This window comes from Pelophylax lessonae, assembly GCF_965119305.1.
Source record: "Pelophylax lessonae genome assembly, chromosome: 5".
Taxonomy (NCBI): Eukaryota; Metazoa; Chordata; class Amphibia; order Anura; family Ranidae; genus Pelophylax; species Pelophylax lessonae.
Genome location: NC_138772.1, coordinates 560,417,845 through 560,433,872, shown reverse-complemented (window position 1 = coordinate 560,433,872; position 16,028 = coordinate 560,417,845). Strand labels below are relative to the sequence as shown.

General features: G+C 45.7%; 1 protein-coding gene across 1 annotated transcript; it reads right to left on the bottom strand.

Moving 5' to 3' along the window:
- Positions 1–12,360: 12,360 nt before the first annotated feature.
- Positions 12,361–15,591, bottom strand: LOC309556614 (zinc finger BED domain-containing protein 6-like; the record flags this gene model as incomplete). Its single annotated transcript, XM_082259049.1, has 1 exon — positions 12,361–15,591. One exon carries the CDS (start codon positions 15,589–15,591, stop codon positions 12,361–12,363), a length of 3,231 nt encoding a protein of 1,076 aa, XP_082115175.1.
- Between the last annotated feature and the right edge of the window lie 437 nt (positions 15,592–16,028).

Genomic DNA, 16,028 nt, shown 5'->3' with positions numbered 1-16,028 from the left:
TTCCTGTCCCATTTTGGTCGGTTCTGGTCTGTTTGCGGATGTTTGTGGTGCGTTAAACGGGGAGTTTGGTCTGTCACTGTGAAGCGGGCGTAACCCTTACACTACCTGATCGATACAACATCATACCTGATCGTATACACACACTGGACGTTTTAAAGCACGTTATTTCAAACAATTTAGGAATGTTAGGTGATTTATGCCCTTTATGGATTAAAACCCGACTCTGCATCAACTACGTAATTTTCCATGGGAGTTTTGCCATGGATCCCCCTCCGCCATGCCACAGTCCAGGCATTGGTCCCCTTGAAACAACTTTTCCATCACTATTGTGGCCATAAAGAGTCCCTCTGGGTTTTAAAATTCGCCTGCCTATTGAAGTCTATGGCGGTTCGCAATGTTCGCCGGTTCGCGAACATTTGCCGATGTTCGCGTTCGCCGTTCGCGAACATTACATTTTATGTTCGCGACATCACTACACTGAAGCAGAAAATGATCCATGGACTCCACCGCTCCTCCACACTCTACTCTCGGGCAGCCTGATCACTCACAGAGAGAAACTTCAGGTTGCCCTTCACATATAGTTTTCCATGGAAAGCGAGCCAAGCCTGATCCCTAAACTTCATTGGGATTCTCTCCAAATTAATCAAACGCAAACCCTCCCCCAAAACCAGGCTTGGGCAACCCCTTAAGGCCAGTGGTTCGCAAAAAACAGAGCTCATGATCCGCTTCTTAAGAAGTTTCCTTTGAAGAGTTCTGACCTCCCCTGCCGTTACTTGCCACTGCCGAAGTATTTTCAAACACGGGGCAACATAAGCCGGGAGCTTATCATGCTTGACCCTCAGGCTTTTCACTGGTCCACCAGTTTCGCAGAAAGGGCCTAAACCAGGACTTGAAAATACCCACCCACCCAGGCGGTCTCTCTGCCAACATGTTACCCAGGTTGTACTTTACAAACATCAGAGAGAAAAAGACTACAGGGTTGATCATTCCTAGACCACCCTCCCGCCTAGGAAGATAAGTCACACTCCTTTTGACAAGGTTTATTCTGTTCCCCCATAACAACTGGAAGAAACAACTATAGATCCTGGTATAGAGAGACACTGGCAAAACGCAGACAAAACTGACATACAGAAAAATTGGAATCAGGTAACCTTTGATCAGATTATCCTTTTCCCTTAAGGAAAACCGCCAACTTTTCCAGCTTGCCACCTTGGCATTGGCATTCTCCAGCCTGTTCACCCAATTTGCATGACCATAGTCACCTGGGCCAAATTCAATGCTTAGAACTCAACTTTTTTGTTGGGGCTCCGGGAAGTCATCCGGCAGAACAAAGCTCTCACCTTCCACGCCCATCCAGAAAGCTTCACACTTGTCCTGGTTGACCTTTGAACCTGATGCGTCCGCATGCTGCCTTGTCACTGAGACCACCTCCTGCGCTTCCCCAGTCCCAGAGACAAAAACAGAAGCGTCATCAGCATAAGCCACAACCTTCAAAGGAGGCTCACCAGCGATGCCTAAAGGTACCCCACACAATGGTCCACTCTCTAGCCTTCTAATGAAGGGGTCGATTGCAAACGCATATAGCAGAGGACCCAAAGGACACCCCTGACACACACCTGAGCCAACCACAAAGGGCTGCCCAACCCAACCATTAACCAGAGGAAAGCTTTCAGCCCCTTAGTACAAAATCTTGAGCCAATCAATGAAACCCCCCTCCAGGCCATACTTGCCAAGAAGGAGCCATAGGTACTCATGATTAACCCTATCAAAGGCCTTAGCCTGATCCAATGTCAGCAGATATTTACCCCAACCAGCAGCCCTACAACGCTCCGAGGCCTCCCGGACAGCTTACACAGGTGAGAAAGTGCTTCTACCCTGGACCGAGCAGTGCTGGTGATGGGATAACAAATCGCCTGTGTAAATTAGTAAATTTTCTGTCCCCATAAAATAACTCAACACACAGCCATTAACCACTTAAGCCCCGGAGGATTTGGCTGCTAAACGACGAGGGGGTATTTTGCGATTCGGCACTGCGTGATTTTAACGGACAATTGCGCGGTCGTGCGACGCTGTACCTAAACGAATTTGGCGTCCTTTTTTTCCCACAAACAGAGCTTTCTTTTGGCGGTATTTGATCACCTGTGCGATTTTTTGATCACGCGCTATAAACAAAAAAAGAGCGTCAATTTTGCAAAAATAACAATATTTTTCCCTTTTTTTAATATGAAATTCCCCCCCAAAAAAATGTAAAAATCTAAATTTTTTAACATTTTCAGCCAATTTGTTTTATGCTACCTATGTTTGGTAAAAAAAATCGCAAAAAGCGTATTTTGATTGGTTTGCGCAAAAGTTATTGCGTTTACTGACTAAGGGAAAGATTTTTGTCATTTTTGTTGTTTTTTTTTTAACGCGTAATGGCGGCGATCTGCGATTTTTTTTGCGGTACTGCGACATTGCGGCGGACAGATCGGACCCTTGACTGACATTTTTGACACTTTTGGGGTTACCAGTGACATTTCTACAGTAATCAGTGCTATATATATATGCACTGTTACTGTAAAAATACACTGGTAGTGAAGGGGTTAACTTTATTTGAGAGGGAGGGGCTGTGTGTGTCCCTAGGGGCGTGATTCTAACTGTGATTGGCTGTGGCTTCAGCTGTATGCAGAGTGATCAACGGATCTACATAGTAGATCCATATGATCAGCTCTCATACAGAGGGGAGAATGACAGGCAGCTTGTTTACACAAGCTGCCTGACTTTCGCCCTCTCCCCCGCCGATCGCAGATTGGCCGGCGGACAAATCGGGTCCGCCGGTCACACGCGGGGGGGGGGGGGTCCGTGACCACGCGGGAGCGGGAGCGCGCCTCCGGCGGCGCGCGCTCGCTCCCTAGACCCTCACAAGCTAGTGACGTAGCCCTACGTCACTTTGCCTGTGAGGGGCTGACCGCCGACGTAGATCGGCGTGCGGCGGTCGGCAAGTGGTTAATGTCTAAACCGCTGGCAACAAAAGTCAGTACACCCCTAAGTGACAATGTCCAAATAGGGCCCAATTAGCCATTTTCCCTCCCCGGTGTCATGTGACTCGTTAGTGTTACAAGTTCCCAGGTGTGAATGGGGGGCAGGTGTGTTAAATTTGGTGTTATCGCTCTCACTCTCTCATACTGGTCACTGGAAGTTCAACATGGCACCTCATGGCAAAGAACTCTCTGAGGATCTGAAAAAAAAGAATTGTTGCTCTACATAAAGATGGCCTAGGCTATAAGAAGATTGCCAAGACCCTGAAACTGAGCTGCAGCAAAGTGGCCAAGACCTTACAGTGGTTTAACAGGACAGGTTCCACTCAGAACAGTGCACAACAGTTCCACAACAGAAGTTGAGTGCACGTGCTCAGCATCACATCCAGAGGTTTTCTTTGGGAAATGAGTGCTGCCAGCATTGCTGCAGAGGTTGAAGGGGTGGGGGAGGGGTCAGCCTGTCAGTGCTCAGACCATACGCCGCACACTGCATCAAATTGGTCTGCATGGCTGTCATCCCAGAAGGAAGCCTCTTCTAAAGATGATGGACAAGAAAGCCCGCAAACAGTTTGCTGAAGACAAGCAGACTTAGGACATGGATTACTGGATTACATGAGGTGCCATGTTGAACATCCAGTGACCAGTATGAGAGAGTGAGAGCGATAACACCGAATTTAACACACCTGCCCCCCATTCACACCTGAGACCTTGTAACACTAACGAGTCACATGACACCGGGGAGGGAAAATGGCTAATTGGGCCCAATTTGGACATTGTCACTTAGGGGTGTACTCACTTTTGTTGCCAGCGGTTTAGACATTAATGGCTGTGTGTTGAGTTATTTTGAGGGGACAGCAAATTTACACTGTTATACAAGCTGTACACTCACTACTTTACATTGTAGCAAAGTCTCATTTCTTCAGTGTTGTCACATGAAAAGATAGAATAAAATATTTACAAAAATGTGAGGGATGTACTTACTTTTCTGAGATAGTGTATGTATATATTACGCGTTTGTACATGTTTTTTTCACAGCGCCACTTTTGAAAGTGATACACTGTTACTTATAATTATTTTAGAATACTTTTCACTAAGCCAACATTTCTGTATTAAACATTCTTTTTCTTTATTGGTCTTATGTAATATTCTAATTTTGTGAGATACTGAATTTAGGGGTATCACTCGCTGTAAGCCATAATCATCAAAATTAAAAGAAAGAAATGTGTGAAATCTCTCACTCTGTGTGTAACCCATCTACAGTGCCTTGCGAAAGTATTTGGCCCCCTTGAACTTTGCGACCTTTTGCCACATTTCAGGCTTCAAACATAAAGATATAAAACTGAAATTTTTGTGAAGAATCAACAACAAGTGGGACACAATCATGAAGTGGAATCAAATTTATTGGATATTTCAAACGTTTTTAACAAATAAAAAACTGAAAAATTGGGCGTGCAAAATTTTTCAGCCCCTTTACTTTCAGTGCAGCAAACTCTCTCCAGAGGTTCAGTGAGGATCTCTGAATGATCCAATGTTGACCTAAATGACTAATGATGATAAATAGAATCCACCTGTGTGTAATCAAGTCTCTGTATAAATGCACCTGCACTGTGATAGTCTCAGAGGTCCGTTTAAAGCGCAGAGAGCATCATGAAGAACAAGGAACACACCAGGCAGGTCCGAGATACTGTTGTGGAGAAGTTTAAAGCCGGATTTGGATACAAAAAGATTTCCCAAGCTTTAAACATCCCAAGGAGCGCTGTGCAAGCGATAATATTGAAATGGAAGGAGTATCAGACCACTGCAAATCTACGAAGACCTGGCCGTCCCTCTAAACTTTCAGCTCATACAAGGAGAAGACTGATCAGAGATGCAGCCAAGAGGCCCATGATCACTCTGGATGAACTGCAGAGATCTACAGCTGAGGTGGGAGACTCTGTCCATAGGACAACAATCAGTCGTATACTGCACAAATCTGCCCTTTATGGAAGAGTGGCAAGAAGAAAGCCATTTCTTAAAGATATCCATAAAAAGTGTCGTTTAAAGTTTGCCACAAGCCACCTGGGAGACACCAAACATGTGGAAGAAGGTGCTCTGCTCAGATGAAACCAAAATCAAACTTTTTGGCAACAATGCAAAACGTTATGTTTGGCGTAAAAGCAACACAGCTCATCACCCTGAACACACCATCCCCCACTGTCACACACGGTGGTGGCAGCATCATGGTTTGGGCCTGCTTTTCTTCAGCAGGGACAGGGAAGATGGTTAAAATTGATGGGAAGATGGATGGAGCCAAATACAGGACCATTCTGGAAGAAAACCTGATGGAGTCTGCAAAATACCTGAGACTGGGACGCAGATTTGACTTCCAACAAGACAATGATCCAAAACATAAAGCAAAATCTACAATGGAATGGTTCACAAATAAACATATCCAGGCGTTAGAATGGCCAAGTCAAAGTCCAGACCTGAATCCAATCGAGAATCTGTGGAAAGAACTGAAAACTGCTGTTCACAAACGCTCTCCATCCAACCTCACTGAGCTCGAGCTGTTTTGCAAGGAGGAATGGGCAAAAATTTCAGTCTCTCGATGTGCAAAACTGATAGAGACATACCCCAAGCGACTTACAGCTGTAATCGCAGCAAAAGGTGGCGCTACAAAGTATTAACTTAAGGGGGCTGAATAATTTTGCACGCCCAATTTTTCAGTTTTTTATTTGTTGAAAAAGTTTGAAATATCTAATAAATTTCGTTCCACTTCATGATTGTGTCCCACTTGTTGATGATTCTTCACAAAAAATTAGAGTTTTATATCTTTATGTTTGAAGCCTGAAATGTGGCAAAAGGTCGAAAAGTTCAAGGGGGCCGAATACCTTCGCAAGGCACTGTATATAAAATATAGGAGTTTACCTTTTCGAATTGAATTACTGAAATAAATTCAATTTTGATGATATTCTAATTTTCGGAGATGCTCCTGTATGTAGCAGAGATGAGTCCCTTGGTTGACCTCCTTGGAATATTCTAGCCAGGGCAGAGGTGGTAGAAAAGATCACTTCTGCTGAGGAGAATTGGGCACGTAATGCTCGACGCAGCTGAAGAAACTGATAAAACCACCTTGGATGTAGGGAGAACTCTGTCTTCAGCTGCTCATAGGTCTTAGGAGAGACATTCTCATATAATTGTACTAAGGTAAGTTACCCCAGCTCTCTCCCATCTCCGAAAGACCTGGAGAACAGAAAGAATGGGGAACCTATAATTTCTCCGAATTGGGGTGTATCTAGTAGACTAGAAAATCCCTATAATTTTCTGAGCAGCATCCCTCCCATACTTTACACATTAAGCCCAAGCAGGGGAGGACTGGACCAGGGGGCAGGGGGGCAATTGCCCCCTGGGCTGCTCTGATGCCCCATAAAAAGGCTTCACCGCTTCTGCCACAGACATGCCTAAAGGAGTGCGGGTTGAAGACAAGGACAAAGCACAGGCCTCCCTCCCCAGCATGGATGGTGTAAACTGTGTCTGAGCAGAGGATGGATCCATGCCCCACTGGAGCCCCAGCTCCCCCCCAACCGCCCCCTGTTGGTCAGGTCAGGAACCCGAATTCAGCCGGTAAGTAGAGAGTATCTGGAGCAGGGCTTCAGTTTGGAATGGGGGTCAGGAGGAGTCCGGAAAAAGGAAGAGTGGGAGGGGGCCGAGTCTCTGCATCATGGGCCTCTGGTTTGTACTTCCCCCCTGTGCCGAAAGTTGCCAGTCTGCCCCTGAGCCCAAGGTAGGCATAGTACTAAGTAAACCCCCCACCAGTGCATACAATGGTGGCCGACCTCCAAACAATTGAGAAAATAAACAAGTAAGAGGCACATGGTGGTAGTTCGGAATCCCATCCTGCAAAATGCTGTAGTTGGGCAGCAGGAAAATATATCCTGGGGTTGGGTACTGCTAATCCTCCGGCATCCCTGGGGTATTGTAATTTTATACGAGGGGCCTTCTTTCATCAAATTAGACCCCTAAATATGCTATTAATCTTAATGAAGATTTCGTGATTGTATCCAAAGAGGAGAGTTGTATAAATATTACAGGAGCTGAGGCATCCAATGTCATCTTCGGTAGGGTAATACAACCTTCTACAGATAGGGGTCATTTACTCCAAGTTTTATTCTGGGTTTGAAATCTTGACCCATCGTTTCTCAACCTTTTTTCAGTCAAGGCACCCTTTAAAATTATAGACAATCTCAGGGCACCCTTTTGAAATTATGGACAGTCTCGGGCACCCCATTCTAAAATGTAAAAAAACGATTCTAATAGTTTTACATAAGGCCGCAACATCCACAGGTAGGACACCCAACCTTAGAAGTGATGTTTTCTTCCAAAGCAACTACACTTTAGCATACTGGTACTGACTAGTACACCAAAGTTTCTCTTCTCCCTCAATTTCTCTCTATCAGTCAGCTAATGTGACCCCATTGCTGAGGGAGAAGGCCATAGGAGGGTCAAACAAGGATGCTGCGGAGGCAACAACAGACATCCTCCTTATCATCTGGCATCACTGGTTTTTAGGATGCCAGTGTCTAGAAAGTAGTTATGGTGTGTGACACTGGGAATGAAAGACAGACAATATGCTAATATCATCGGCTCAACCACCTGCCTTCCAGACATCGTTGAATATGCTGATGTACTCACCTGTTATCTACAATTGGTTCTGTATTTACACCTATTGTTTGTGTATTGTATTGCAGGAGCTCGAAGATGGCCGTCTGCTACTTAATTGGCTCAGGTTGATTGAATCACTGTCATCTATTAGTTGCTGAGTGGAAATATACTGTTTGTGTTGGTTATTCTTTAGATATGTTAATTCTATTTCTGTATACAATTTAATCTGCATAGGATAATGTAATCAGGTAGAGGGGAGGGATTGTGTACACTGTATGGGAGTGACTGAGTGTAAAACTCTGTTTTTATTATATTGTGAATTTCATGTCCTGTTCCCCACAAGGTCCACCTGGGCGGTAACCTTGTGGGGGAAAACTGTATAAAAGAGCCACTGTACCATTAAACCTAGAGTTCTAATTCACCCTCAATATAGAGTCCTGTCTCTTATTGGGGGAATCTGCTACAAGGGATTGCTATGCTCTTCATACTCCCTTGAATAATCACTAAGCTCTTGTAAGAGCTTGTTCCTGTTCCTGCTTCACTCTCTGGGGAAAGAGAGGTTCACCCACTGGAACCTGGAGTCTTGTCGTAGGTCCAGGGTGGGTAGGAAACAGTAAGACCCCAACCAAGCTGTGGCGGTTCGTGGGGTCTGCGGTGGCTATGGTGTCTGGTGGAGTGCTTGGAGCCCTCGGGAAGCACTAGGAGCATCCGTCAACGGAGGTACCCAGTCGGGGTGCCAGTTGATCCGTTACAGATGTGGAAAGGAATAGTGGGATACTCCAACTGGAACTATATACAGTAGATAAGGACAACTCTAACTTGGCCTCACCCAGTTATTTGTGGAAGCAGACACACTTCAGGTTAATTCTGTTTCTGTATACAATTTTATCTGCATATGATAATGTAATCAGACTCACCTGACCTGATAGTGTATATAATGTGTGTGAGTGGGTTCAATAAACAGTTCTACTTCACCCTCAATCTAGAGTCCTGTCTCTCGTTGGGGGAATCTGCTACAAGGGATTGCTATGCTCTTCATACTCCCTTGAATAATCACTAAGCTCTTGTAAGAGCTTGTTCCTGTTCCTGCTTCACTCTCTGGGGAAAGAGAGGTTCACCCACTGGAACCTGGAGCCTTGTCGTAGGTCTAGGGTGGGTAGGAGATGGCGAGACCCCAACCAAGCTGCGGAGGTTCATGGTGTCTACGGTGGTTATGGTGTCTGGTGGAGTGCTTGGAGCCCTCAGGAAGCACTAGGAGCATCCGTCAACGGAGGTACCCAGTCAGGGTGCCAGGTGATGCCTTACATAGTGCATATTGAAAACCCATGTAGCCTAAAGGTAGGCTTAATCTACCTGCTGGTTTGTATACAATTTTGGATCAATTTTGGGGGATTTTGTTAAAGCACCCCTGGAGAAACCTCAAGGCACCCTGGTTGAAAAAAGCTGATCTAGACAGTATTGGAGCAATATTATCGGAGATGATCGACTAAGGAGAAGCTGACATAGTTATACCCAAATACTTTATGGAGGACATCCCCTAAATATGAGACAGTGTAGGTGGTAAAGAGTCTGGGAAAGGGTCTAAAGGCAATAAGATAAATTTCTCCCAGTTTATACTATGCCCTGAAAATTTGCCAAATTCATTACCATATCTCATTACTGCCAGGCAGAAATGAGCCAATATTCCAGACTCTTACCAGACCAGTAACGTCCAAAGAAGTCCGCAGGAGGCCGTCCAGGGGCTCTATGGCAATAGCAAAGAGCAAGGGAGACAATGGGAACCCCTGCCTAGTACCTGGAGAGAGTCTGAAAGAGGGAGACTGAAGGCCATTAACCCTGACTGAGGCTCAAGGAGAAGTAATAAACAACAGGCAATTCCATTGGCAAAAGGTGAAGCCAAGACCAAATTTTTCAAGAACGGCCAACAAATATGGCCACTCAACTCTATCCAAGGCCTCAACCGCTTGCCGACCGCCCGCCGCAGATATACAGCGGCAGGCTGGCTCGGTTGCGCGAATCGCCGTACCTGTACACATCGCTTCTTGGAAGCGAGCGTGTGGGCGCGCGCGGCGATTTACTACAGGGGAAGATGATCGCTCCCCTGGAAGACAGAACGGCGGTCGGCTGTTGTACAACATGGCAGACCGTTGTTCTGTCATCAATCAACACCAGGCTCCTGTATTTCTCCTGTTTAGGATCACAGGTCTCTGTGTTGATTCCATAAGACCATCCCCCTCACAGTTAAAAAGCACCCCCTAGGCATTCATTTAACCCTGTGATCACCCCTGGTATTAACCTCATTTCACAAGCCCCACCCCCATACAGTTAGAAACACGCCCCTAGGTACACATTTAACCCCTTGATCACTTAATGTGTTAACCCCTTCCCTGCCAGTGTCATTAGTACAGTTACAGTGCATATTTTTAGCACTGATTACTGTAGTAATGTCACTGGTCCCCCCAAAAGTGTCAAAAATGTCAGTTAGAGGTCCGATCTATCCGCCGCAATGTCGCAGTCCCGCTAAAAATTGCAGATTGCCGCCGCTACTAGTAATAAATAAATAAATAAAAAAATATCATAAATCTGTCCCGTAGTTTGTAGACGCGATAACTTTTGCACAAACTAATCAATATACACTTATTGTGATTTTTACCACAAATATGTAGCAGAAAACAAATTGGTGTAAAAGGATGAAAAAATTAGATTTTTAACATTTTTATTGGGAATATTATATAGCAGAAAGTAAAAAAAAATATTGTTTTTTTTTTTGTCGCTCTTTTTTCACACAGGTGATCAAATACCACCAAAAGAAAGCTCTGTTTGTGGGAAAAAAAGGACGTCAATTTTATTTGGGTACAGCGTCGCACGACCGCAAAATTTTCAGGTAAAGTAACTCAGTGCTGAATCGCAAAAAAGGGCCTGGTCATTAAGGGGGAAAAATCTTCCGGTCCAGAAGTGGTTAATGGCACGATCTAAATGGTCAGACACCAGAACCTGCATATTTTATATTTACTATGTAATCCTTAGTGGGGTTTTCTATATAATCCCTAGTGGAAGCTGCTGTGTAGTCCCTAGTGTGGGGCTCTATGTAATCCCTAGTGACTGTGATATGTAACCCTAGTTGGTACCAGTTTGTAATCCCTAGTGAGGGCGCTTTGTTATTCCTAGTGGGGGTGCTGTGTAGTCCCTAGTTGGATCCTCTATATAATCCCTAGTGGGGGGTTCTATGTAATCCCTAGTGGGAGCTGATATGTAATCCCTAGTGGGGGGGGGGTTCTATGTAATCCCTGGTGGGGGGTTCTATGTAATCCCTGGTGGGGGGTTCTATGTAATCCCTAGTGGAAGGTTCTATGCAATCCCTAGTGGTGTATTCTATGTAATCCCTAGTGGAAGGTTCTATGTAATCCCTAGTGGGGGTTTTATGTAATCCCTATTTGGTACTAGTTTTTAATCCCTAGTGGGGGTGCTGTGTAGTCCCTAGTGCGGGCACTATGTAATCCTTAGTGGGGTCCTTTATGTAATCTCTAGTGGGAGCTGCTATGTAATCCCTAGTGAGAGTGCTATGTAATCACTAGTGGGGGGGCTGTGTAAACCCTAGTGAGGGTGCTATGTAATTCCCTAGTGAGGGTGCTATGTAATTCCCTAGTGAGGGTGCTATGTAATCCCTAGTGAGGGCGCTATGTAATTCCTAGTGGGGGTGCTGTGTAATCTTTAGCTGGGTCCTCTCTATAATCCCTAGTGGGAGCTGCTATGTAATCCCTAGTGGGGGTGCTGTGTAGTCCCTAGTGGGGTCCTCTCTGTAATCCTAAATGGGGTCCTCTCTATAATCCCTAGTGGAAACTGCTATGTAATCCCTAGTTGGGGTGCTGTGTAGTCCCTAGTGGGGTCCTCCAAATAATCCCTAGTTGCAGCAGCTGAGTGATTCCTAGTGAGGGTGCTAAGTAATCCCTAGAGGGCCATTATGTAATCCCTAGTGGGGGTGCTAGGTAGTCCCTAGAGGGCCATTATGTAATCCCTAGTGGGGGTGCTAGGTAGTCCCTAGGGGGGCACTATGTAATCCCAAGGGGGGCCACTATGTAATCATTAGTGTGGACTACTACCAAATATCTAGTAGGGGTACCAAGTAATTTCTAGCAGGGGTGCTATGTAATCCCTAGTGGGGGCATTATATAATCCAAATTGGAGGTTTTATATAATACCTAGTGGGGGCTATGTGTAATCCCTAGCGGGGTCCTTATGCAATCCATGGTAGATGCATTATATAATGCCTACTGGGGGCCTCTATGTAGAGGAGCCCAGCACTCACTATAGCACCCCCTGCTGGCCGTAATGTGTCATTTGCTCTATCGGTTCTTAGTGTTGTACCGTGTGCTCCTCTTTGGGATGAAGAATTCGGGGTCGTTATGACAACATTGTAAAGCAGAAACATGAAATTTATTAAATCTAGAAATAAAACATTCTGTCTTCCATTGCAGCTGTACCGGCTCTGGAAGTATCCGCTGAGAAATGTTCGGCCACTTGGACCTCTGAATGGCAGTCTGCAGAATATAGACTACATGTACAATTCCTTATCTGTGCCAACTAGTAACATTTCCCTATGACCACACTGACACTTCAAGAGCCTGTGATGATGTAATAAGAGATAACTAATATGATATGCAAATGATTTCCCTAATCCTCCTCACGACATTTAACATTGACATTAAAACCCCTCATCAGAGTCGCTCTGCTCGGCTTCGTTGTCAGAGGAGAAGATTAGCGGGGGAGGGTTGTAGTTAGGAAAGCTCTCAAGGTTACATTTCAGAAAGACGATGGGCTCCATTCCTTCCATGACATCCGAAGAACACTGCTTGTCCATAAACGTCTGAGAAGAGCTGAAAACGTGCTCTGCAAAAATACTGGAGGATGGGCACGTCAGGTACATGATCGCCAGCTTGGTTAAGGCCGGCCACAGCCACGTTCTCTTCTGCCAGTAGATCAGGGGGTCATCTTTGGCTCCGATAGTTTTATTGTCCTGAAGGTAGTTCTCCACCATGACGTTTGCAGAGTGGCTTTCTGTCGACAAGGAGGCCCCTGTAGACTTTGACGCCAGAAGGCCTACACTCTCCAAGTGTTCGATTAAAGACTTCTCCTTGTAAATTAATGGTGCGGCAGCCATGTTCCTACTCCATGGAGGGCCACCTGATTCCAAGTTCCCTACCTTACCAGAAAGAAACTCAGACTCTGAGTTTCCACTGTCCCGAAACTGGCAAGCTGTCCTACTCCCCTGGGATGAGGAGTTAGAGGAAGACATGACCTCTTTTACTTTCTTTACTAGGACCTGTTTCCAGTGGTCAATATCCGACTCTGGAGGCAGTATGGCCTCTATCCTTCCTTTGAATCGTGGATCCAGCAATGTGGCCAGAACATACTCTTCCTTCTGGAACATTTCATTGACTCCATAATCTGTAGAAAGCTTGAGAGCCAGACTGTCGGCTATGACAACTCCATTGGCATCCCCCGTGCTTTCGAAATGTCCTCTGATTTTTTTCAGGAAGATATGGAGATAACGAAGTTCTGGCAACACCTGGCTGAGGCAGGAGTTATGGGAATTGACCTCACGGGTGGCCATTTCAAATGGTTGCAGGAGATCCACCAAGGACAGCATAAGGTTCCAGTGACTTGGGTTGAGAACGGTGTCCACTGTATCCACTTTGTGCATCAGGAAGTATGCCTGGACGGCTTTTTGCTGCTCCAGAAGCCTCTGCAGCATGTAGAACGTGGAAGTCCAGTGAGGAACTGTCTCTAGTTTTAGAGGTTGCTTTGGCAAGTTATTTTGGTATTGTAATCCTGCAAGGATTCTCCTTGCTCTGGCGGAGTGGATGAAATGTCCACATACTTTTCTGGCCACGGCAAGCATGCCTGCAATGTAACGGTTGTTCTGTAGAAAGTCTTTGACCAACAAATACAGGGAATGGGTAAAGCAGGGAATGTAGGTGCAATTGGCGCCTTTGATGGCCTGAACGAGATTAAAGTCTCTATTGGAGATGAAAAAGCCAGGACTTAAAGCATTCGATGTAAGCCAAAGGTTGGCCTGCCGAATTAGTTCTTGTTGAATGCTGACTTCGGTGAATTCTTTTGGGAAGCGTTTAACGCAAAGGACAGCGTACTTCCTCTCGGTAGGCTGGTCAGCCTCGGGGCTCATAACTGACCAGTGTGCCGTCAGAGACAGATAGTAAGCTGTGAGGTCACCACTCCACACATGGGCGGTGATGTGAATGAAGGGACACGATGACCTCTTCAGCTCTCTCGATATGTTCTCGCACACAGCTTCATAGAGCTGAGGGACGGCCTTCTTAGAGAAAAACGATTTTGTGGGGACGGAGTACTGCGAGTCGGCTCTGCCCATAAATCTTTTAAAAGCCTTGGAGCTGACAAAAGAGTAGGGTAAGGCCAACTCACAGAGAAGCTCAGTGATATTCCTGTTCCATGATTGGGCTTTCGGGTGGTTGGGGGGATACCTGCCAATGGGTTTTATTTTACGGTTTGTTGGTGCAGCAACATTCCCTTTAAACGATGGCAGAGATATCGGTGAAGAGACATCACTACTGTCCATCACAGGTTCCTCACTGTCAAAGTTGTACTCGATTGGCATGTTATAATGCATTTGGTTCAAAGCATCTGGCATATTAGAATACAAAGAGAGATCTGCTGGTCCAAAATTGCTGAATGGAAATTCTGGATACATAACCGACTCATCCATGTCTTCATCTTCCTCATCATCCACTTCTATGGCATTGGTAATGTTCAGTTTATTAAACTTCCCCCTCCCCCACTCTACGGGATGTTTGCCCTCCAAATGTCTCATCAGTGCTGAGGTCCCAAAATGTCCACCCATTTTGCCGCGGCTGACGCTTGTTTGACATAAGGTGCAGATGGCTCTGCAGATGTTCGTGCGGTCAAGGCAGAAAAACTGCCACACGGCAGAAATGGATTTCCTTCGACGAGCTCCTAGGGGCACGGCAGAATAGTCCGGGATTGTGAAGGTTAGTGAACTTGAAGGCTGGGCATATTCTATGCCAAGCGAAGCACTGGAAGGGTCTCCTGTGTCAATAGTAAAATGGCCATTTGGAAGGGTTACCTTATCAACGTCCTCCAATTTATTTCTTTTCCTTTCAATGCCTTCTTCAAGCTGTTCTAGATTTTGTTCCCCTCTATCTTCCTCTTCATCGCTGGAATCAATGATCTCATATGTTTTTGGTGAAATGGGATCCTGAGAAGGTAGAAAAGAGCAATATTTAGTTTGTACACCTTTCTGAGCAGCATGTTGTGCACTGGGTGGAGCCTCGGGGGCTGGACTTTGATAGACCTCATCCTTCTCCTCATCAGCATCAAAGGTTTCCTTTTCTTCTTCCTCCAGCTCTGCTCTCTGCAGTCTCATGGACTTCCGCTGGGCCCATTCCAGCGGGTGCTTGCATTCTAGATGGCGCTTCAGGGCTGTGGTTCCAAAATTACCCCCGAGCTTCCCTCGGCTGACGCTCATTTTACAAAGTCCACATATGGCTCTGGTGATGTTGGTGGGATTACGGGAGAAAAACTGCCAGACCTCCGAGGTGGACTTTCTCTTTCTGATTGGACGCATCATCGAAGAGAGAATTCCATCCTCCCCACAGTGTCCTTTTCCCTGTACAGTGGAGAATACATTGGAAGGTGTGCTGGGTCCATTTTTCCTTTTGTCAGGAGGAGCCGAACAGGTGGAACCTTCTTCAGACCTGTCCTCCTCCTCATCACTTGACTCCAATTTGATTTCAATTTCAGGGACTCTTTTGAAGTCATTTCCATCTTTTGCAAGATACTGAACTTTCACAAAGTCCACTTCATTTGGATCAGCTGCTGGATGGAGGTTTGGGTTAGACTCGGTCTCCACTGCCTGGTTCTTCCTGTTAGGAGACATCTCAGTACTCTGTACGGCAGCCCTGGTGGTTAGCCTTCCTCTCGGAGACAAATGTAAAGCCATGCTGGGTTAAATCAACTCTTACATGATGGAATTTCGGTGTGCGGATCTGGTCTCTGGTGATCTGGTGAGACTCTGAAGTGCCCTGTATATTCTGAAATGGAGGCTTCCAGTGATGCAGACTTCAAGTCCTGATTTCTGTACATCCCTGGACGTATTGACATCCTGCATCAATCAGAGAAAATATAAAAAATAATTAATATATAGCTTCTGGAATGCTGGGGACATGTAAATTCTACCACAAAAGTTATTTTATACTGGAATTACTCTTCTTTAAATGTACCCAAAAAAGATTACCCTGGAAAGAACATATTGCTCACCCCTTGCACCACCGGTTAACCGCTTGCCGACCGCCGCAAGTACATATACTGCGGCGG